The following is a 23,384-nucleotide window of genomic DNA, read 5'->3' as shown; positions in this document are numbered from 1 at the left end:
TCCATTTCCGATATCATCATAGTAATTTCAACATACAAATTTACAATGTAGACATTACCAAAATCTCATAGTAATTCATGCTTCTCTATACCATCCATCATACTTTAGCAATTTCTCATTTATTACATAAACCATTTATATGAACTTTCTAATTTTCAACCCTACTTTAATACTACAGAAAACCTCTTCACTACCCTGTTGAAAATCTAACTTAATTGTAACACAAGTAGTTGCTCTATTTTTTCCAGCTTCCTTTTAACCCCAATACAACTTTGAAACTAGAATCACGATTTCAAATATATACTGATCATTTTCCTAATTTACTTCACACCATAAAGCAAACATAATGATTTCCAAGCAGAGTGGTTCTTGCTCCTAAATTGCTCAGTACAGAGGAAGAAAACAATTTAATTTTGCAGATTTGTCATTAAGAATTTATGTATCCTAGTTTCAATAAAGATTTTCAATGTTACATTGAATCCCATTACATAAGCTTTTCCATTCCCATTGCTTGTCAATGAAATACAATAAATAAAAGCTATGAGTCATGAACCTGCTTCTTTCCCATTCTCCATAATGCTACATACACTAGGTTTGTCAAGATTATACGTTTTAAAATAATAATTCCTTGGCCTACCCCCATATAATCAGAAAGCATGGGTATGGGGCCCATAAATCTGCTGCATGCTTTTTATCTGCCTCTAAATCTTCACCTGTGCTTTCTTTGCTAATAACCCAGGTCCTTCCTTGATCCATTAATTAATTTTTTTAAATAATATCTTTTTATCTTCTAATTCTAAAACATTTAACATTTAAATGTATATTACTATAAAGGCTATAGTAAATGGAAATGAAATAAAGGTTTTATAAGCTAGCTATTATTAAAAAATTCAGGGTCTATATTGAAAAACAAATTTAGCAACAGAATAATCTAGTAAAATAATACCCAAAACATGTACAATTTAACACTATGTTATGGACTATGTTTTCACAGTACATACAATTATATGTCACTGTGAAATAAGTATTTGAATAATAAAATCTTTCTAGATTACAGTAACGAAAATATAATCAAATATTTCTTCATAATAGTATTAACAACAGGAAAACAATATATTTATTTTTTAAACCTTGGTTAAATTTATTTTTTCCACATTAACATTTAATTTTTGAAGCAAATAAATGATTTTTCCAAAATACAAACACAGACACACAAACACCTTTTTTTAATGAAAACTAAACTGTTATAACAAAATACCTATTACAGTGGTATTTTTGTCTGAGTAGGAACCTTACAGCATCCCTAAGGCATATAAGCCCTATCTATATGTGCTAGTCCAATTCTAACAACAGTGCTATATATACCATTTTGGCACTGTTCCTCAAATTTGATACTTAGTATCATCTGAAGTTCTGTTTTTCAAAATAGTTTTCTTCACTATCTTATCTATTGACTTCTAGTCATGCTATAATATACAATATTAGCTTGTTATAATGTCCTTCTTGAAAATTTCAGAACACTGAAATTTCCCTTCTGCAAGTTAGTTTGTGTAAAACTGACTATTTTCAATTACCAGTTACTAATAACTTTAGTCTCCACTGGAGTTCAAAATGACTTAAAAGCCCCAAAATGATTTAAAGGTCTACAGTAAACATACAGTGTAGAGAGTCGTGGCACAACATAAAAACGAGTTTGTTCCTGAAGAAGAAAAATTTAAAAAGTGTTTGTTCCTAAAAAGAAAAAGTGTTCAGCCACGAAGAAAGGCAACCTACACTGTCCTTAAACATTAATAAGAAGGAATATGTAGTTCAAAAGCTTTTTAAAAATATATATTTGGGCCCAAATTATTTCTCTGGAGGATTCTATCAAGCAATCGAAGAAAATAACACTAATTTCACATAATATCTTCCAAAAAGTAAAGAGAAGGGAACATTCCTCAGTTCACTTTATGAGGTCAGAATTATCCTGATACCAAAACTAAATAACAACATAAAAAAGTGAAAATTACAGATCCATCTTTATTCTAACCTAAGATACAAAAGTCTTCAACAAAATACTAGCAAACAGAATCCAGCAATGCATAAAAGAATAATATTCCACAAACTTCTGTATAAAAACCTGGTTCAACATTTGAAAGTCAATCAACATAATCTACTACCCCAACAATGCTAATGAACAAAGTTATATTAACTGACATCAAAAAGAATGATAAGAAAATAAAACATCAATTTTTGATAAAAATTCTCAGCAAAATAGGTATAAAGAAGAATTTACTTGATAAAGACCATCCAGAAAAAAATGTCTGCAGCAGTAACTTAATGATAAAAGACTAAATGCTTCCTCCCAAAGATTGCATCAAAATTTAAAATAAAAAACTATAAGGGTTTTAGGAAAAAACATAGGAGAAAATATCTGGTACCTAGGACAAGGCAAAGACTTCTGCAATTTGGTAACTAAAGCAAGAATATAATCTGATAAACTGAACTTCATCAAAATTAATACCTACAAAAACAAAAACAAAAAACAAATAAAACCTTGTGCTGAAAATAAAAACAGGAGTAACAGCATGGGGGAAAATATTTGAAAACCACATTTCTGACAAAGGAATAGTAACTAAATATATAAAGAACTCAAACTCAGCAGACCAAAGATAGGGGTAGGAATACAATTAGAAATAGACAAAACACATGAACAGATATTTCAACAAAGAGGATTCACAAATGACAAATAAGCACACAAAAAACATGTTCAAAAAGATTAATAAACATAGGAAAAGACTCAACACCATTAGCTATGAAGTGAATTTTCATAGTGGTTTTATAGTTTGTGTATTTTTTACCCAAAATGCTTAGGACATAGTATCCAAAGTTGCTTTGGTAGTGTACTAGGTTTCAGGTTTTGAAATGTTTGCATGAATATATATTGAGATATATAGGGACAGGACTAAAGCCTAACTATGAAACTCATTTACATTTCATGTATACCTTATATACATAGTCTGAAGCCCAAAAGTGCAAAAAACCCAGATGTCCTTCAACAGATGGATAGTTAAATGAACTAAAGAATATTCACACCATTAACTACTACTGAATACTTAAACGAACCAATGTTGATAAATGCCACAATTTGGAGAAATTTTGAGGTAATTATACAAGTAAAAAAGTTAAATCCAAAAGGTCAAACAATATATGATTCCATTTTCATAACATTCTTGAAATAAAATTAAAGAAATGGAAAATGGATGATTGTTAGGGTGAAATTCAAAGGAGAGAATGGAACAGGAGGAAGTGCGTTTGGCTATAAAGAGCAAGAAAGTTATTCTTATGATGTTATAAGTGTTCTATACTTGACTTATCAATGCTAATACCTGCTTGTGATGGTACACCACAGATTTATAAGAAGCTATCATTGGAGAAAACTAGAAAAGATATATAGAATATCTCTGTATTATTTCTTACTAGTACATGTGATCCTACAATTATCTCAAAACAAGTTTAATTGAGAAAGTATTTGTTGCATATATATCATATTTATACTTGCCCCAAATTTTCTTCAGTGTATACATACTGAAAAAGTATTTCATTAATTTCAATTTATATATTTCTACAGTCTAGGGAAAAAATGCTGATCACCAGAGACATCAAAAAGTAAATGGATTTCCCTCAGGAAAAAAAAAAAAGAGTATTCTCTATAAAATTGTTAAAATAGAGTATATTTAAGGGAGCTACTTCATTGACCACAGATATAATGAGTCAATCTACAAGACAACATGCAGGAATTAAAGATAACGTATCAATTTTAGTGACTGTATACATAACTATGCAATAAATATTTTATATGCTCATAATAAAGAAATATTAGCCTATCAAAATCATTTTCTAGAATATACTAGAATGCACACTGCTACATTTCACAATGATGAACAATTCTTTAATTCTCTTATACGTATTACTCATAAAATACAATTCTAAACCTGAGTTAGTAGTTTTAAGAATTTTAAATGTGTAAATTACCTGCAAACAGAACACTGCCGCTGAGGCTGTAGAGCAGTGAACATAACAATCATAGAATAGTTTCGAGGTGGTGCCTTTATAAATTTTCGGAATTTATCACCATTCATTCGGAAGATTGAACGCCTAGAACTCCATTCCATCAGCTGTTCTACTTTTTCAGCCAAAAGATTCTGTAATTAAACACAGGAATTTAAATTTACACAGGGTTACAATTCTTCAGTTTAGAATATAAACAGATTACACTGAGAATATCTTTTATCATAAATTACTTTCTGTTCAGAGTCCTTCTCTTGGTGAATATATTGTTAACTGACCAGATTGCATAAAATATTTCATTTTACTTTTCCTAATGAATTCAAAAGCCTATTTAAAAAAGATACTAAAAGTAAAACAATTCAATTTCTGCTTCCATAAAGATGCCATAGATATACATTTTCCTAATTCCCTACTAAACAGAGCTAAAAATCCTGTTAATTATGTATAAAACAAACATAAGAAGATTGTGGAATGTAGAGAGAAGGCAGCTTGGCCTGAAGAATGAGGAGTTCCTTAGGTTCTTTTGGTCTCATATTTCCCAGACCAGATGTTAGAGAAGTCAACAATACTAAAATGTGAATGGATACAGACCAAAACACACACACACACACACACACACACACACACACAAAATCCTCAAGTAAAGCTTGCTCTGCTATCTCTACCCAAAGACAAGGAAAAGAGCAGCCTAGGAAGATAAAAATAATAACTCCTGTAATCCAGCCAAACACCACAAAAAAATAAATTAATAACAGTTGTGGTCTCTTTACCACCCTTACGAGCAAAGTCTAAAAGGGAAGCCTCCATTTGACTATAAATTTCTCTTCAAAATATTTGCATACAATTGCATAGGAAAAATCTCAATAAACACAAAGCTAAAACTGCACAAAATACAGTACTGATTATATATGGTCAAAAACAAGAAAAATTAATCTACTGTGATAAAAGTCAGAATACTGAATAACATGGTCCTGGCAGAGAGGCTGGGAGTAATATAATTCTGTAGGTTGGGGTACTAATCACATCCTGTTCAGATGGGGTCAAAGGGAGGAGGTAGCACTCTAGCTTCTATAGAGAAGGCTCTTGTCTTTTGATCATTCATTTTACCTGAAAAAGTCTAAGAAAGAATTCTACAGTATTGTATCTGTATAAGAAAAATTCTCTGCCCTTACAAAACCATGCAAATACTAGTGATCAGGAGAAATGCTTAAATTGCACTGTTTAAGCATGCTCTACTACAGAATTCAGGAAAAACGCAATCTCTTTCTCTTCCCCTCTCAGTGAGAATGGTTCCCTCATGAATCATTTAGAAATTGGGCATGAATATAAGGAAAGAAAAGAAAAGACAGACATCTTAGTGCTATGTACCCACCCAAGCAAAGGAAAAAGACAAATCAAAAGGAATAGGAGGGCAAAGAGGAGGAAAAATAATCTGGCCAAAGAGCAGAGTACTCAAATTAGTAATTTTGTAGAAATGGAACATTCAGATAAGCATACAATGGCATACTAACTGCATGAAAAAGAAAAATTATGGCTAATTACTAGGGTGATTATTAAGTTTTTTAAATGACATAGTTTTTTAAAGGCAAGAAGAGAAATTGATCCTAAAGTCAAAACAAACTACTTAGATTTAGTGATATTTAACTGTCAATGAGCATTAATTCTGCCTGTGAACATACTATATTTTCAAAGTAAAACAATCCTCTTAATAAAGTAAAATAAAGGTTATTTTAGAAGACATTGTTCTTTCTCATTAATATACCCCAAAATGAGAACTACATAAAAGAATTTTTACTAACTGTTCTTAGTTTTATATCTGAGGAAACATGCAAGGGTAATTTCCATATTAAGGATAATTTACAGAAAACAGGTATATATTTACTAGGATTTGCTATTAAAAATATAAGTATTATATCACTGTTCTTTACTATAATTCAGCAAGCCAATATCATTAGGTAACTTCATATTTTAGTTTTGTTTTTTTTTTTTTTTTTTTTTTTTGGTACCAGGGAGTAAACCCTGGAACACTTAACTACTGAGCCCCATCCCCAGCCCAAATTTCATATTTTAAATATATAGGAATTGTGACCACTGATGCAAAGACAGACTCTCCAGACTAGAAATTGAGCAGGGTCATCCATTAATAGAGGGAGAGGGAACTGATGTTAAGAAATAATCTAGTTCCTAAACTATTTTAGTATAGTTTTCTCATTAAACATACTCACACACACATCACTCTGAACTCCCATAATAATCTAACACACTCACACCATTCCGAATTCCTACAATAATCTACACATACCACTCTGAATTCCTACAATAATATGTTTAAAAAATACATAATTTCACCAATATGTGTCTATCAAAACATAAAATAACTATACTGGCTCAAAGATTTTACTCACAAGTTATCAAAGAAGCCAACCATAATTTCATGGGGGCTAGAAGAAACAATATCCTGAATTAGAGCTATCTCTTATGGCACAATAGTCAACATGAGCTTCATGTTGTCAATTACATTCCAAGGGATGGTGTGGAGCAGCCTGGGTGAAAGATGCAACAGTAATGATTTTATGTCCTAGCGGAAGAGCTTAATAATTAGGAAACCCAAATCTTTTAAAAGGACTGCTAGTAAACATGCCAGACCACCTTGAAGGAAAAAATTATCTCCATTTTCCTGGGCAGGAAGCAAATCCACCCTCTAGCTAAGAAAGACATTATCTCCATCTATCAAGGGTTTGCAAAACAATAGTCCAACAAAAAACATGTAAATGCTTGTACTCAAGAGAATCTGCAGAAACAGGAGAGATCCATGGAGAACTGTCTCCCAACAGTATTGAAGAGGATTTCTTTAGAACACATAATTTTAAAACATAACCTTAAAAAAAAAACTAAGTCAAACACTAAGTATAGGTTGTTCTGCTATGTATGCTTAATAATAATATGGAAATATACACAAAATTTTTCAAAAACAACTAACCTTGAGTGGTAGAGGTAAGTAAATAATTTTGACTTTCATAATTGGCTTCTAAGACAACACTGAATTTGTTTTTAAGAAAAGATTGCAAGCACTGTGCTCTAACTTTAGGGTACGTAATCATGTTTAATATCAAAAATCTGTGTAAAATGTAACTTTTACACAATTATGTCTTGAAAATAAAAGAATGTCTTGAAAAGAATTATGTCTTGAAAAGAAGTCCAATTATATTGTTTTCCTATTACAGATAATCTAGAAAATATATATTTTTTAAAAATGTCCATCTGGGCTGGGGATGTAGCTCAAGCGGTAAAGTGCTCGCCTGGCATTCGCAGGGCACTGGGTTCGATCCTCAGCACCACATCAAAATAAACATGTTGTGTCCACCGAAAACTGAAAAATAAATATTAAAAAAATTCTCTCTCTGGAAAAAAAGGTCCATCATCATGCACTGTCCAACACATCCAATATTAACATTTTTGAATACTCAGTGCTGCCAAAAAACATTATTAGTGTGAGATTCCAATGCTATCTGTAATGTATTAATATGTTACAATGCCCCTTATTCATTCCCATTTTTTTCTTTCTTGCGTACATGCATGTATACACCTCAATCTAAATAAGTGAAAATGGTATCTCAATGTTTTAATTAGCAGTATTTTCTGGCAAAACTGAACATTTTCCAAATTTCTTCATGTAGTCTCCATTAACCCATGTCTTTTATCATTAATTGCTTACAAATATAATTAAAATCAACTTGTTCAAGAGAAATGATAAAAATACATGAAAACATTTCCAGATTAACCAGAAAGAAAACAATAACAGGATAAAATTTTTTCTCTTCTAAATCTTCTTCTTTTTGCTTATTGGTGAAACAAGGAAAAATACAGAGTAAAATACATGAGAAAACTTTGTGTGTGTGTGTGTGTGTGTGTGTGTGTGTGTGTGTGTAATGTTTATACATATAAGCAATATTTATAAATATAAAAATATATATGGCAAATTATAACTACAATGAGATATCAATATATACCTATTAGAATAGCCAGGAAAAATAGTCAAAATAAATAAATAGATTTAAAATACATATAATTATATGATTTGAATTACTTCTGTTTAAAAAGAAAAATTTCAGTTCTTTAAAACATAAAAAAAATCTATGTTCTAGCACCACAATGAATATCAAATAATTGTACATTAGGAAGTAAAATCTCATTCCAAAACTCTCTTATTATTCTCGTTGCCTATTCAAACAAGTTTTTCTCTTAATCTCACTATATATACACCAGATGAGAATATAACAGAAATTCACATAAAAATTTCCTGTGAATTTTAAGTATCTTCCAAAACATAGCATCTCAGGAAATGAAGTATTCTGTCTCATGAATTTGGAGGTATAACCATGACTATGCAATTGTTCAAACTCGGAAATATACAAGACGAAAATAAATTTTATTGTACATAGGATCTTTAAAAAAAAAAAAAAAGATTAACCAGAACTGGAGTGGGGTTTACCAAGATGAAATATAAGCCTTCACAAATGATTCTGACTGTATTGTACAGAGGCTGGTATTGTAGCTCAGTGGCAGAGCACTTGCCTATCCTCAGCACAACTTAAAAAATAAATAAAATAAAGGTATTGTGTCCATCCACAACTAAAAAAAAATAATTAATTAAAAGAACTGTACACAAAAACATACTTAAAGCTATTTTGTTCCTTGCAGGGGTATGGATTTACATATCTATCATTCCAAGAGTACAGAGTTGAACAAATAAGTAAATGCCAGATAAGGAGTGCCAGATTTATCACTATCAGAAAAGAATTTACAAATAAAGCAGGTGAAGATAAATCCTGCTTTTTGGATAGGTGTTGGAAGAATCTATATCAATTGTGGCTTTTAAAATAGAAATATGAATATCTATATTTTACAAACAAATACAGAAATAAGTATCAACTTGCATGGGTAAACAAATTTGTATACATCTATTTCCTAGCTCATTTTGCTGACAGAGCTGAGGAACACTGGCACACAGACAGCACACCTAACATTAAGACCTTGGTTTCTAAACACCATTCTTCATTAAAAGGAACCAAGTGGATTAGACAAAATGGAATAAAGGGAATGGAGGGGGAAAGGAATAGGAAAGCCAGTGGAATGAATCTGACATAAGTTTCATATATATATGAGTGCACCACAGTAAATCTCCACATCATGTACAACCACAAGACTGGGATCCTAATTAGAATGAAAGATGTACTCCATATTTGTATAAATATGTCAAGATATACTCTACTGTCATATATAACTAAAAAGAGCAAATTTTTAAAAAGGAACTTGGGTTTTCTCTGAAGACATGGTTGATTAAAAGGCTGAAGCAGAGAAAATTGACAGAAGATTAGAATTTATGGTAGTTTCTTATGGTAACAGAAACTAAATAAGTGTTCAAAAAAGGCAAGTCAAAGGGCCTAAAAACCAGTATTAAAAAATCCCATTAAGGTAATCTTCCTCCCTTGGTCTCCCTCCCAACCCCATTTTGAGTCACCCCCTTTATATCAGAGAAGAAATTCGGCATTTGTTTTTTGGGGACAGGCTAACTTCACTTAGCATAATCTTCTCTAAAGCTACCCATTTCCTTGAAAATGCCATGATCTTATTCTTTTTTATTGCTAACTAATATTCCATTGTGTATAAATGACATATTTTTTAATCCATTCATCCACTGAAGGACATCTAGGTTGGCTCCAGAGTTTAGCTATTGTGAATTGTGCTGCTATAAACATTGATGTGGCTGTGTCCCTATAGTATGCTCTTTTTAGGTCCTTGGGTATAGTCCAAGAGAAGGAATAAGGTGTACTAAGAATTGTAATGCAATAATAATAATAATAATAATAATAATAATAATAATAGAACTCATGTATAATGGCATAATTAGGAGTGAACATACTTTACATACAGAGTTACAAAAAATGGTGTTGTGAATGAATAATTACGATTGTAATGCATTCCACTATTGTCATGTATGTAAGAAATAAATAAACAAACAAACAAGCAAATAAATTAAAAGAAAGAAAGTCCTCAGACAGGGGGGGAAATCCCAATAACTAAAGCAGAAAAATTTTGAGAACAAGAGAAATGACAAAGAGCATTAAATTCTAAACCATAGAATAAAATAAGTATCCACAAGTCTAACCTACATTGATAAATAACTACATGAGTACAAAACTGGGAATAAGGGATAACTCTTACAGAAGAATTACAAACAGTCAATGTAGAAGCAACAAAGAAAGCAGAATATCATCATAACTCCACAATAATACCTACCAAAAGATTTTAAGTTTAGGTAAAATTTTGAGGAGAAAATGAATACTTACATAGTTCCCAACTATTTTCCCCAAGACGTTCATTAATAATGAAGTTTTAAGTAGTACTGTAATGGTGGAGAAACCCAGTAAACACTACCTTATCCAAATAATCAGTCTTAACAATACCAGTAGTAAGACCTATCAACCTCATGCACTCTCCACATAGTAAGAACAGATTACCTGGGTAGAGTTCTTTCCCAAAATGTATAACTTCAATCTAATCACAAGAAAATATTAAAGAAACCCAAATGCAGTGACATTATATAAAATAACTGATGAATCTTCTTTGAAGGAGCCAAATTCCTGGAAAAGGAGAAAGTAAACACTGAGGAACTGTCATAGATTAGAGAAGACTAAGATTACATGGCAACTATTGCAATGTGGTACCCTCGCTTGGGTCCTTGAACAGGAGAATTATATTAGTGGAAAACTAGTAAAACTGAAATGTGGACTAAATGTTAGTTAATAATGAACTAATGTTGATTATTATTTTTTTACTTTATTTTCTCCAAAAATTTTATTGATGCATTATATTTTATAAAATGGTGAGATTTAGTGTTACATATTAGTACATATACACAATACTTATTTTTAACTACTATGCATATTGTTAAGCTTGGGAAAAGTTCAATAAAAGGCAGCTAGGTGCTCTGTAACACTTTTCTGAGTCTAAAATTATTTCATAATGTAAAAGGAAGGCATGCAATATAAAACCACATTATTTGCATTAACTTTTTAATATGCAAAAACTTGACTACTGGTTTTTCTGTGTTGAGATGAAAACTTCTGTGCTACAAATTCAGATTGAATATTACAGTTTAGTGTTGCTTTAAAATAGAAAAATTTAAAACTATAGAATTACTTTGAAGTTTCCCAAATAGTATGAAGATTAGAAAAAAAGAAATCCATCAGGCAAAATTCTTACTTCAACAGATCTTGATAGACTTTTTGGGAAATCATCAGAATGATTCTTAATGCATGCTCTGAAATAATGGAAGCACAGTTCCAAGAGTGTGTGTATTTACATGAGAAGTAATCAGCATTACCTAACTTAAAAAATAATAATTACTGTGTACCAGTCATAGAATGAGAACCTAAGTCCAAGAGTAAATACGGCTTAGTCCCTACCCTCAATGATTTTATATTTCTCAAAATTTAATAGTGATTAAGTTCTCAAATTTTAAGAGATACACCTCTTTAGAAGGTACACTGATTTTAAAGCCCCAACTTCCCTAAAAGGTATAAAAGGTTGAGGAAACAGAACACAAAAACGAAGAAAAAAGATACCAGACAGCCTGAAGACCAAGAGAACAATTAGAGCCTGCCTTGTTTGAAAACTTTTAGTAGCTGCCAGCTGATACAATAAAAGCTACCTGACATATAAAAATCAAGATCACCACCTGGTCCTAACCTCTGTTCCCTCATCCTCCACCTATACCACTTCTCGTAGTGTGTAATGGATTGGGAGTTGAAATCAGAATTTTTCTTAATCAGTCCCTTGAATAACTATCATAAAGTTAGAGTTGAGAAGCTATAGCTTTAATGGATCTCAAAATAAAAAAATGGCATCATTTTTACTGACCGAGCTTAGTACTACCTACACAAAGAAAATGTCCACCTCACTTCTCTACTAATACTATTCCCAATGTAAATATATTGTTGGCCTAAATGACTCAAACTGAAATATCATACATTCAAAGATCCTTTCATAAAATGCCTTACAGACAGGCTGTCATTCCCTCCTCTACAGAAATCTCCATTGGGCCACCTATCACACTGTGTCATAATTTAACTGTATAGCTGCAAGAGTCACCTTTTGTCTTCTTTGTAGCTCTAGATTTTAAGTCCATAGGACATAATGGATATCAAAGTAGTGTGTGACTAAATTAGGAGTTCCACTCTCCTTAAATTTTCTTAGAAACTAGGGTCTGGGAATGTAGCTCAGTAATATAGTGTGTGCTTAGCATGCAGCAAGGTCCTGGGTTTGATTCCCAGCACAACCAACAAAAGAAAGAGAAAGAATGAAATCTTAGAAGTACAAGTTCCAGGAGTATTTCTAAATCCTACCTACAACAACAATATAAACATAGAGGAGGGTAAAACATTTCTTTAATTGAGGTTGGCAGTTTTAAGACACGAGATTTTTTATTTATTAAGTAAAATTGATATTCTAAATATATATAATATGAAAATTTCTAGGAGTAAATACTATATAAAAATATATCACTATTTATAAACTTCTGAAATATAAATTAGTCACTAGTAAAAAACTGAAAAAGAATAAGACCTGTACATTTTTGGAGTATTCATTTATTCCTATACTATAGATTATCTATTTTTATTTCACTTTCTACCCAGAAAGAGAATAATAATCAGTGTCTATACATCTTGCCTCAAGATCTTTTCCCTGTTTTAAAGCTGCAGTCCATTAGTCTGATGTATCTTTGACTAAACACTTTTGAATTGTCTCAAATGGTTCATACTAGAAATATACAATGAAATAGTAGGAGTACAACTATGTTAACTACATAAATGTCCTTTTTAAACAAAGGGACAAGTAAAACCTACCTAAGTCAAATTAAAATTTTTCCCTTACTACTTCACTAATGTCAACATATTGTTACTGATAGACAATGACAATTCTATATTTTCAATGCACATGAGGACCAACCTGAAAGTGGCAATTCTAATCCAAGGAACTTGTTTCATGTATAAACTGTTACATACCACATATTAATTCACAAATTATTTTCCCATGACCCAAGCAATTTACAAATTTGTAAAAGCATGATTTTAACAAAATCTGATAAAAACCTAAACATCTGTTGAATGGGTAGACAAAATATTGTATACCATACAATGGAAGACTGTTGGGAATTTAAAAAACAAAAACAAAATTCAGATAAATTCTAAGTTCTTCTTTTCCTATTTTTATGCCTTTAATTTCTTTTGTCTGTCTAATTGCTCTGACTAGTACTTCAAGGACTAAATTGAATAGAAGTGGTGAGAGAGGGCATCCCTGTCTTGTTCCAGATTTTAGAGGGAATGCCTTCAGTTTTTCTCTATTTAGAATGATGCTAGCCTGAGGCTTAGCAAATATAGCTTTTACAATGTTGAGGTAAATTCCTGTTATCCCTAGTTTTTCTAGTGTTTTGAACGTAAAGGGATGCTGTACTTTGTCGAATGCTTTTTCTGCATCTATCGAGACGATCATATGGTTCTTATCTTTAAGTCTATTGACGTGGTGAATAACATTTATTGATTTCTGTATATTGAACCAGCCTTGCATCACAGGGATGAATCCTATTGATCATGGTGCACAATTTTTTTGATATGCTTTTGTATTTGATTCGCCAGGATTTTATTGAGAATTTTTGCATCTATGTTCATTAGAGATATCGGTCTGTAGTTTTCTTTCTTTGCAGTGTCTTTGTCTGGTTTCGGGATCAGGGTGATGTTGGCCTCATAGAATGAGTTTGGAAGAGCTCCTTCTTTTTCTATTTCTTGAAATAGCTTGAAAAGTATTGGTATTAATTCTTCTTTGAAGGTTTTGTAAAAATCCGCTGTATACCCATCCGGTTAAACTAAAAAGTTTTTTCTCAGCAAGAGAAACAATAAGAGAGGTAAATAGGGAACCTACATCCTAGGAACAAATTTTTACTCCTCACACTTCAGATAGAGCCCTAATATCCAGAATATACAAAGAACTCAAAAAATTAAACAATAAGATAACAAATAACCCAATCAACAAATGGGCCAAGGACATGAACAAACACTTCACAGAGGAGGACATACAATCAATCAATAAGTACATGAAAAAATGCTCACCATCTCTAGCAGTAAGAGAAATGCAAATCAAAACCACCCTAAGATACCATCTCACTCCAGTAAGATTGGCAGCCACTATGAAGTCAAACAACAATAAGTGCAGGCGGGGATGTGGGGAAAAAGGTACACTTGCACATTGCTGGTGGGACTGCAAATTGGTGCAGCCAATATGGAAAGCAGTATGGAGATTCATGGGAAAGCTGGGAATGGAACCACCATTTGACCCAGCTATTGCCCTTCTCTGACTATTCCCTGAGGACTTTAAAAGAGCACACTATAGGGATACTGCCACATCAATGATCATAGCAGCACAATTCACAATAGCTAGACTCTGGAATCAACCTAGATGCCCTTCAATAGATGAATGGATAAAAAAAAATGTGGCATTTATACACAATGGAGTATTATGCAGCACTAAAAAAACGACAAAATCATGGAATTTGCAGGGAAATGGATGCATTAGAGCAGATTATGCTAAGTGAAGCTAGCCAATCCTTAAAAAACAAATGTCAAATGTCTTCTTTGATATAAGGAGAGCAACTAAGAACAGAGCAGGGAGGAAGAGCATGAGGAAAAGACTAACATTAAACAGAGACGAGTGGTGGGAGGGAAAGGGAGAGAGAAGGGAAACTGTATGGAAATGGAAGGAGACCCTCATTGTTACACATAATTACATATAAGAGATGGTGAGGGGAAGGGGGAAAAAAGGGGAGAGAATTGAACAACAGCTGATGGGGTAGAGAGGGAAGATGGGAGGGAAGGGGAAGGGGGATAGTAGGGGATAGGAAAGGTAGCAGAATACAACAGTCACTAATATGGCATTATGGAAAAATGTGGATGTGTAACCGATGTGATTCTGCAACTTGTATTTGGGGTAAAAGTGGGAGTTCATAACCCACTTGAATCAAATGTATGAAAGATGATATGTCATGAGTTATGTAATGTTTTGAACAACCAATAAAAAAAAACATACAAATCTTAATGAAAATGTGTTGTGAGAGAATAAACAGTAAATGATTAGTTCCCCCAGAAAACATAATTTTCTTACTATGTAATCTGCGGATTTTCAAAGTCTTATGGGGTGGAAAAATAATCTTCTCTTTACCCTTCACAATTCTTATCTGGGACTCCATGTAAAAACCAATAGCAGAAAAACAAACAAATTTTAAAACATGTATACATTAGAGCAAAACAACTCAGAGGAATGAGTTTATCTTTAAAGTAGGTCCTAAAGGTGTAATATAAAATTCTCTTTGGGGTGTCCCTTGTGGCATACTGGAGAGAATAATGATGAATTTCACCCCCCTATTCCAAGTGAAGAATGAAACAAGTGAAGAAAAAATCATGCCGAAGGAAAGCTTGTGTAGTTAAGGGAACATAGAACCATCCATGAGATGGATGTTAAAAAACAGCATAAATGTCACATGCACTAATTAAAAAAAAAAAAGGACAAAAGATTTGATGGCAAGTCCAAAATAATGATTACATTTATATACAATGTGACTTAACCAAATTATCTTTCTGAATCTTTTTCTCAACTATTTAAAATCCAAATAATTTCTCACAAAGATACTGGTTAGTACTAATGAGTTAATATATAGAGAACTCTTAACATAGCATCTTAGAAATGATAAAACAACCAAATTTTCGTCCCTTTCTCTTCAGATCAAACTTTGTTAGCAACACTTAATAAGGAAAGTGTTAAGGGAACATTTACAGTGGGAAGTTTTTTTTTTTTAAATATCGTACTAATACTTCAGTCTCAGAATTATGAAATATTATCTAACTATTAACTACAATTCAAACATTGTACTGAATTTATTAACAAAATTGTGAAATACCTGTTATGTAACAAGAAGCACTGTGCTAAATTTTTGGAAAATGAGTGATCGTAAGATAGTTGCTACTCTCAAGGTATTACTGCAAATAAGTTCTAGCACTAAAAGAAGATATACTGCTTATATTAACTGGGTGATAGCTATAGCCTTGCTCTTAAGTAAATGGATTAGCACTAACTCAGGAAAGGATGGTAAAAATGTTATTTCTGTGAATGATAATTGATTGATAATAGCCACTTTTAATTCAAAGTAAAATTTTGAAATCCACTCTGATCTGGCAATGAAGAGTGTGTAAAAAATTGGCTTTGTCCACTACTGGCACAAGAGGAAAAACAGGCAAACAAGTGATATAAAGCTATCATATCAGAAATGAATAAAGAAGTATGTAACTTAGAATCTTTAAGGAAGAAGAAGAAACCCCATGCTTGTTACCTCATAAGGAGGAAAAACTAGCAGGTCCCATATACAAGCAAAGTTAATAGAATCAGTCATATTAACTACAGATGCTATTTTAGTCATCTTTTTCATGTCTATGACCAAAAAGACCTGAAAAGAACAATTAGAGAAGGAAAAGTTCATTTGGTAGCTCATGGTTTCAGTGGTCTCAGTCCATAAACAAGGTCTGATATGAGGCAGGACAACATGGCAGAAGTGTGTGGCCGAGGAAAGCAAAAGGGAACACAGCACCAAAAAGCAGAGAGAGAGACTCTACTCACCAAGGGCAAAATATATACCCCCAAAGGCACAACTTCAATGACCCACGTCCTACAGCCAGACCCCACAGCTGCCTACAGTTAGCATCCATTTAAATCTCTATCCAGGATTAATGCACTGATTAGGTTAAGCCTGTCATAACCCAATCACTCCAACTCTAAACCTTCTTGCACTGTCTCACACATGACCTTTTGGAGTACACCTAATATTTAAGCCATACCAGATGCCCACTCCTCTTTCGAATCTCTTATATATTTTTCTTAAAACTTTTAATGAAAATAGACCCTTAGAGCATTTCAGCTTAAGTCTCCAACATATGACATCACTCCATCTGTTTCTCAATTTGTTCTTTAGTAATGAAATCCATTCACACCAAACATACAATAAATTGTACATCAAATAACGTGAAATAAAATGGCTCATTTCAAAGTGAAGTTTAAATAGGAAAAGATCTCAGTAATCCTCATATTTTTACACTAAGTTTCACTGACTGCACCATGTTAAACCTAGGTATCTTTTAATAATAAGACACACCAAAGTTGCAAAGAGCAAACCATGGTATCCCTATAGGAAATGCAATCTACACTCCATCAAAATCACAACTATGGTGGCTGGGGTGTGGCTCAGAGGCAGAACTCTTGCTTACCATGTTCACAAGCACTGAGTTTGATTCTTAGCACCACATAATAAATAAAATAAAGGCATTCTGCCCATCAACAAATACAAAAAAAATTGCTTAAAAATCACAACCATCAATACATTCAAAAGTAAAAAGAAATTCAAAATACATTAAATAAATCATATGGGAAGTTCTTTAACGTAATATGTAAAAGAGGGTAATATTTCAAAATTTTAAAAAATCCTGGAAAATGCCAGACCAATTCCACCTCACAGATTATTCTAAAAATCCTAAAGATCTTCTGTCTGTCTAAATAGGTAAAAAAAGGAGTTTGGCTAGGGCACAGTAGTATCCACAAGTTTATATGACAGCATAGTCTTTAATACATATAAGTTTTCAAGTCAAACATAACAAAGACGATAACTAAATTGGGATCTAAATGAGAAAAGAAAAAATTATTTGAAAAAATATGTATTCAGACAGTGATTTTTTTTCTTTTTAGAAAAACTTTCAATTGATAATTGATAATATTCAATTGAACAAAATTTTTCTAGATACCCAGTAAGGATATTTCTAGTAATATGCTCAATTGTAGCTTTATCAACCTGAACTCCCTTCAGAAATCTTCCCTTGGGGAAGATCCACATGTTGGCTATCATTGTAAACTTCAAAGAATCCTGAACATAGGTAGCTCCTAACAAGCCCTCAAACTTTTCTATATATATGCCAAAAAATAGGTAACTTCTAAAAGTTTTAAGCTATAATCTAGAAAAAAGGAACTTAATATTCTAATCAAATATAATTTTTAAATGGATTTCTACTTCAATTTGTCATGGTCTCTGTCTTTAAAAAACATTGTTTCCAAATTTGCATACATATTGCATTTATCAATATAACTGACCAAATTTTTATTGGTTCTTTTAAGTTACACATGACAGAATTCATTTTGACATAATTGTACAAACATGGAATATACCTTGTTCTAATTCAAACCCAGTACCTTTCCTCCCCTTCCCCTCCCCTCTCCCTGTATCCTGCTCCCTTTCCTGTAATAATCTTTCTGCCATTTACCCATAGTTTTTTTAATTGATTTCTTGTGGATAGACACAATGATAAGATTCACTCTGGTATATTAATATATGTATTTAGGAAAGTTATGTCAGATTCATTCAACTGTCTTTCCTTTTTCTATCCTTCCTCCCTTTCCTTCATTACCCTTTATCCCCTCCTACTAAACTTTTATTCTTCCCCCCACCCCCATTGTGGGTTATCTTCTACATATCAGAGAAAATATTCAACCTTTTTGTCTTTTTTGGATTGGCTTATTTCATTTAGCATGATAGTCTCCAGATCCATACATTTACTGGGAAATGTCATAAGGTCATTCTTCTTTATGGCTGAATAATACTCCACTGTGTATATAAACCACATTTTCTTTATCCATTCATCAGTTGAAGGTCAGCTAGGCTGACTCCAAAGCTTGTCTATTGTGAATTGAACTGCTATAGACCATGATATGGCTGCATCACTGTAGTATGCTGATTTTAAATTCTGTGGATATACACTGAGGAGTGGGATTACTGGGTCAAATGGTGGTTCCATTGCAAGTTTTCTGAGGAATCTCCATACTGCTTTCCAGAGAGGTTGCACAAGTTTGAAGTCCCACCAACAGTGTATGAGTTACCCTTTTTCCCAACATCCTTGCCAACATTTATAATTATTTATATTCCTGGTAATTTTCAGACTGGGATGAGATGAAATCTCACTGTAGTCTTCATTTCCATTCCTCTAATTGCTAGTATCCATTGACTATTTCTTTTTTTAAGAAGTGTCTGTTTAGTTCCCTTGCCCATTTATTGACTGGGTTATTTGGTTTTTTTAGTGTTTTCTGAGTTCTTTGTATAACCTGAATATGAAAGCCCAAGGTGCAGGTGGCAAAGATTTTCTTCCATTCTGTAAACTCTCTCTTTAAGCTCAATTGTTTCTTCTGCTATGAAGAAGCTTTTTAATTTGATGCCATCCCATTTATTGAGTCTTGATTTTTTTATTGTACTTTAGGAGTGTTATTAAAGAAGTGGTTCCTGTGCTGACATGTTGGAATGTTAGCTCTACATTTCTTATAGTAACTGCAGGGTATCTGGCCTAATTAAGTGGTCTTTGATCCACTTTGAATTGACTGTTTTTAATTTTTTTTAAATTTTCTCTTTTTAGTCATACATGACAGTAGAGTTTTATTCAGGGTGAGCAACAGAGATAAAATTTCATTCTTCTACATATGGCTTCCAGTTTCCCAACACCATTTGTTAAAAAAGGTTATCTTTTCTCCAACGTATGGCACCTTTCACTAGTATGACACATATGAATTTATGTGGGTTTGTCTCTGTTTTCTATTCTAGTCCATTGGTCTTCATGTCTTTTTTTTGAGCCAAGGCCTTGCTGTTTTTGTTACTGAAGCTCTGTAGGATAACTTAAGGTCTGAGATTATGATGCCTCCTCCTCCACTTCTCTCATTAGGATTTACTTTGGCTATTCTGGGCCTCTTATTTTTCCAAATGAATTTCATTAATGTTTTGTATTTTACACTAGTGGTAATAACAAGATTAGACTAATGAATATATAGAATTACATGAATTTAAGTATACCTTTCATACCCAAAATGCAAGTCCCCACACAAAAATGATACAAATACATTAAATTGATAATTGTTGATTTACTAAACATACCTTTCTTAACATACCCAAAAAATATAATTCAAGAGAAAAAAATCTAAATATAGTTAAGAGAGAAATGTCAAAAAATACAAATAATAGGAAATAAAGGCTACATTAGGCCAGGCACAGTGAACCATACCTATAATCCCATCATCTCAAGAGGCTGACACAGGAGAATCACAAGTTCAAGGCCAGCCTCAGCAATTTAGTGAGACTCTAAGTAACTTAATGAAACCCTATCTCTAAAAAGGGTGGGATGTGGCTCAATGGTTAAGCACCCAGGGGTTCAATTCCTGGTACCGCCCCCCCCCCCAAAAAAAAAAAATATATATATATATATATATATATATATATATATATAGAAGAGATTATATTAGTACAGTGAAATATTAGAGACTATGATGACACATGTGGTCTGTGGCTAGTAAAAATTCTATCAGGAAGTGGAAATACAGAAGGTAATATGTTTATACTAATTACAACTACACTATATATATATATACACACACACATATATATGCATAGTAAAGATAGCTCATAAAGTCATAGTTGAAATAGGCTCCTAAGTATTGGGAGCTATTTTATTTTATTTTTACTACAAAGTAAAAAGGTCTTTAAAAAAATATGTGGGTTGTCCTGTGACTATTCTTCTCTCTCAAAATGCTGAAGTACAATACCCTCCTGTAAAAAGACAGCATCATTGTTGAAGACCATATTTTCTCTGAAGGTTCAGAATATGAAGTCATTTCTATCAGGGATAGTCATAAAATGGGATAAATGAGAAGCTTATTTTTATTCTACTACAGCTTTAGCTTCTGTCACTTTTTTTCTTAACCCTTCTGTTGAACAGTCATCATTGTATAAATAAATATCCCATTTAAAAAGCAGGTACCAAATACAAAAAACCACAGCAGCTGTTAAGAGCAATGAAGAAATTTTACTTGCAGCTGTATACAGCCATCTGGTCTTACTCTCTTGGGAAGCCAGATCCAGACATGATGACCATCACTAGTGTAAATGACCACAGAATGTAACATATTATAATAATATATTGTATCATAAAATGACCTGTGCTGCTCCAAAAGTCAAAGTATGCAACTCTGCATTGTAAATGGCAACATACATGCTACAGCTAAAAACAGCTTTACTACAAGAATATGGAAAAACAAAAATAATAATGATTCATAAATTCAGAAACTGAGAGATACTTTTTCAGTGAGCTTATTCTTGTCACATAGTCGATAAAGTCTATAATGGTTAAGTTATTAAGAGCAAGAAAATTAAATAGAATCCAACACGAAACAAGGCAAAAGCAAAGCTTTAAACATACTTAAAAAGTTTCCCAATGCTTTTTTCATCAACTTGAATAGACTTTTATCTACCAAAATTATTTCAAAATGGCAAGGGAGCAAGTCTAATTTTTTCAGTAGATCAAAAGATTTGCTTTGGATATTTTGTACAAAAGGTATACAACCAAAAAGTATCAAACTACCTACTAATTGCCATCTGTACTGCTCCCAAAAGCAGTAAAATGTCCAAAGGAATGTCTTATATGGTACTTAGTGTGGAATATATCATATTAGAGACAATATTCTAATCACATGGCCCAGGACAGACTCAAATACCTGACTACCATTCCATATATCACTTCAGCATAAATAACCATTTCATCTTGAAATGTATTATTCATAACAAGTACAAAACTAATGTAAGGCAAAAGTTAATAAATTCTGTACACATTGGACCATTATGGAGAGAAAAACTACTTGAGGTTAATATCTAACCAAGAAATAAATGTATTCAGGAAAGGAAAAACTATGGATGGAATTCCATGAAGAGGTGAATCAAAATAAAGAACTCACAAAATAAGCTCTGGAGTAGAATACTAAATGTTAAGTAAGTATAATGCTTCTTGAATACAAATACATTAAAATATAAAACCACCAACTCTAGTAATTAATATTATAGACAATCTTGGTTTGTCTTGGAAGCCCCAAACTACAAACTGCACTTGGAATCCCTACCTAGCTATTAATAATAGCACCTCCTCTTACTCTCTCAAAAATATTCCAGTTTGAGTAAGTTATATGGTCACTTTGGATATGATACATTAGTTTCCAAATTTATAGCAATTTATAAAATATTTAGAGATGGAGATGGAAACTAGGGCATTAATAGTTATTCTATAACAGTAGTTTTTTAAAAAGTTGACTATTTTAAGATATTTAGTAGTTTCTATCACTAAATTATAAATTCCTGAAAGCTCAGAACTATGACTTTGTTCTTCACTGAATCTCTAATGACCAGATAGTTCCTGAACTAACTAAGTAATTCAACAATTTACTAACAATACATATTTCTTTGGATCGGACAACCTCCCCTAATCCCTTGTGGCAAAACACTTGGTATTGTGATCAGAGACAAGAGCCAGGATGAAAGCAGATCATTAAAACTTGGAAGTAGTCTTTACATACAATACAATATTTAGTGGTAATATTCAGTAGGTAAAATATTATAAAATCATACATTATTTAATAAATAAATATGCTCTATCCTAAATACCAGTGAAAATGTTTAAAAACATATCATGGGACACAATATGTACATACGGGTGGACACGTCAAGCCGGCAGAAGTAGTAGGGGCTTCTGAGAAGTCCTGAGTCGGTGACGAGCTCAGGCTCTGAGAGCAAGGCGCCTGTGGCGGGACTCGACCTGGCAAGGGAGAGTTAGTGGATTGGAATTGTTGGCTGGGCTGTGGTTTCGGGGCCGAAAATCTACTCCGCGGGAGCCGCCATTTGCTTTCTGCATGCTGTCTTGATGGCCCTGTCTACACGGTCCAGCTGCCGCATCTAGAGACTGGAACTGGGCTGCGTGCCGAGCCCTGTCCTCCGAAGGCTGGACCACGGCCTCAAGTGCCTCGGTCGCCTGTTCCCTGCTGCACCTTGGGGCAGAGCCTGCTCTGGGGTCGTTCGGCATCCCCCTGCAAGGGGACCCGTGCTCCGGAGGAGGGGGCTGGAGAGCTGCGGCGGCAGCCGCTTGGGCCCCGAGAGCTAGGCACCGGGCCAAGAGCAGCGGAGGCCGCGGCGGCGCTGCTAAGGTCGCGGACAAGCGCGGCACCCAAGAGCGCGGCCCAGAGGTGGAGGCGACGGCAGCAGGGTTTCAGTTCTAGAAAACTGGACTGGAAACAGAAGCAGCAGTTTGTATAACCCCAAGATCTTGCTTATGCCAGGAAACTGTAAGGGTAACATGAATATCACTGAGCAGGTATAACATGGCGGCAGG

General features: G+C 33.1%; 1 protein-coding gene across 3 annotated transcripts in view; it reads right to left on the bottom strand.

The window, feature by feature from the left end:
- Nucleotides 1-23,384, bottom strand: part of TUSC3 (tumor suppressor candidate 3) — a 217,148-nt gene that overhangs the window by 141,870 nt on the left and 51,894 nt on the right. For all 3 annotated transcript variants that reach the window (XM_081269285.1, XM_081269286.1, XM_081269284.1), the window contains exon 2: nt 4,015-4,184. In XM_081269285.1, coding sequence (XP_081125411.1) covers nt 4,015-4,184 — 170 coding nt within the window. The remainder of the gene's footprint in view (nt 1-4,014; nt 4,185-23,384) is intronic.

Source organism: Spermophilus citellus (assembly GCF_964194105.1).
Source record: "Spermophilus citellus genome assembly, chromosome: 16".
In the NCBI taxonomy this organism is placed as follows: domain Eukaryota; kingdom Metazoa; phylum Chordata; class Mammalia; order Rodentia; family Sciuridae; genus Spermophilus; species Spermophilus citellus.
This window is presented reverse-complemented; position numbering and strand designations above follow the sequence as displayed.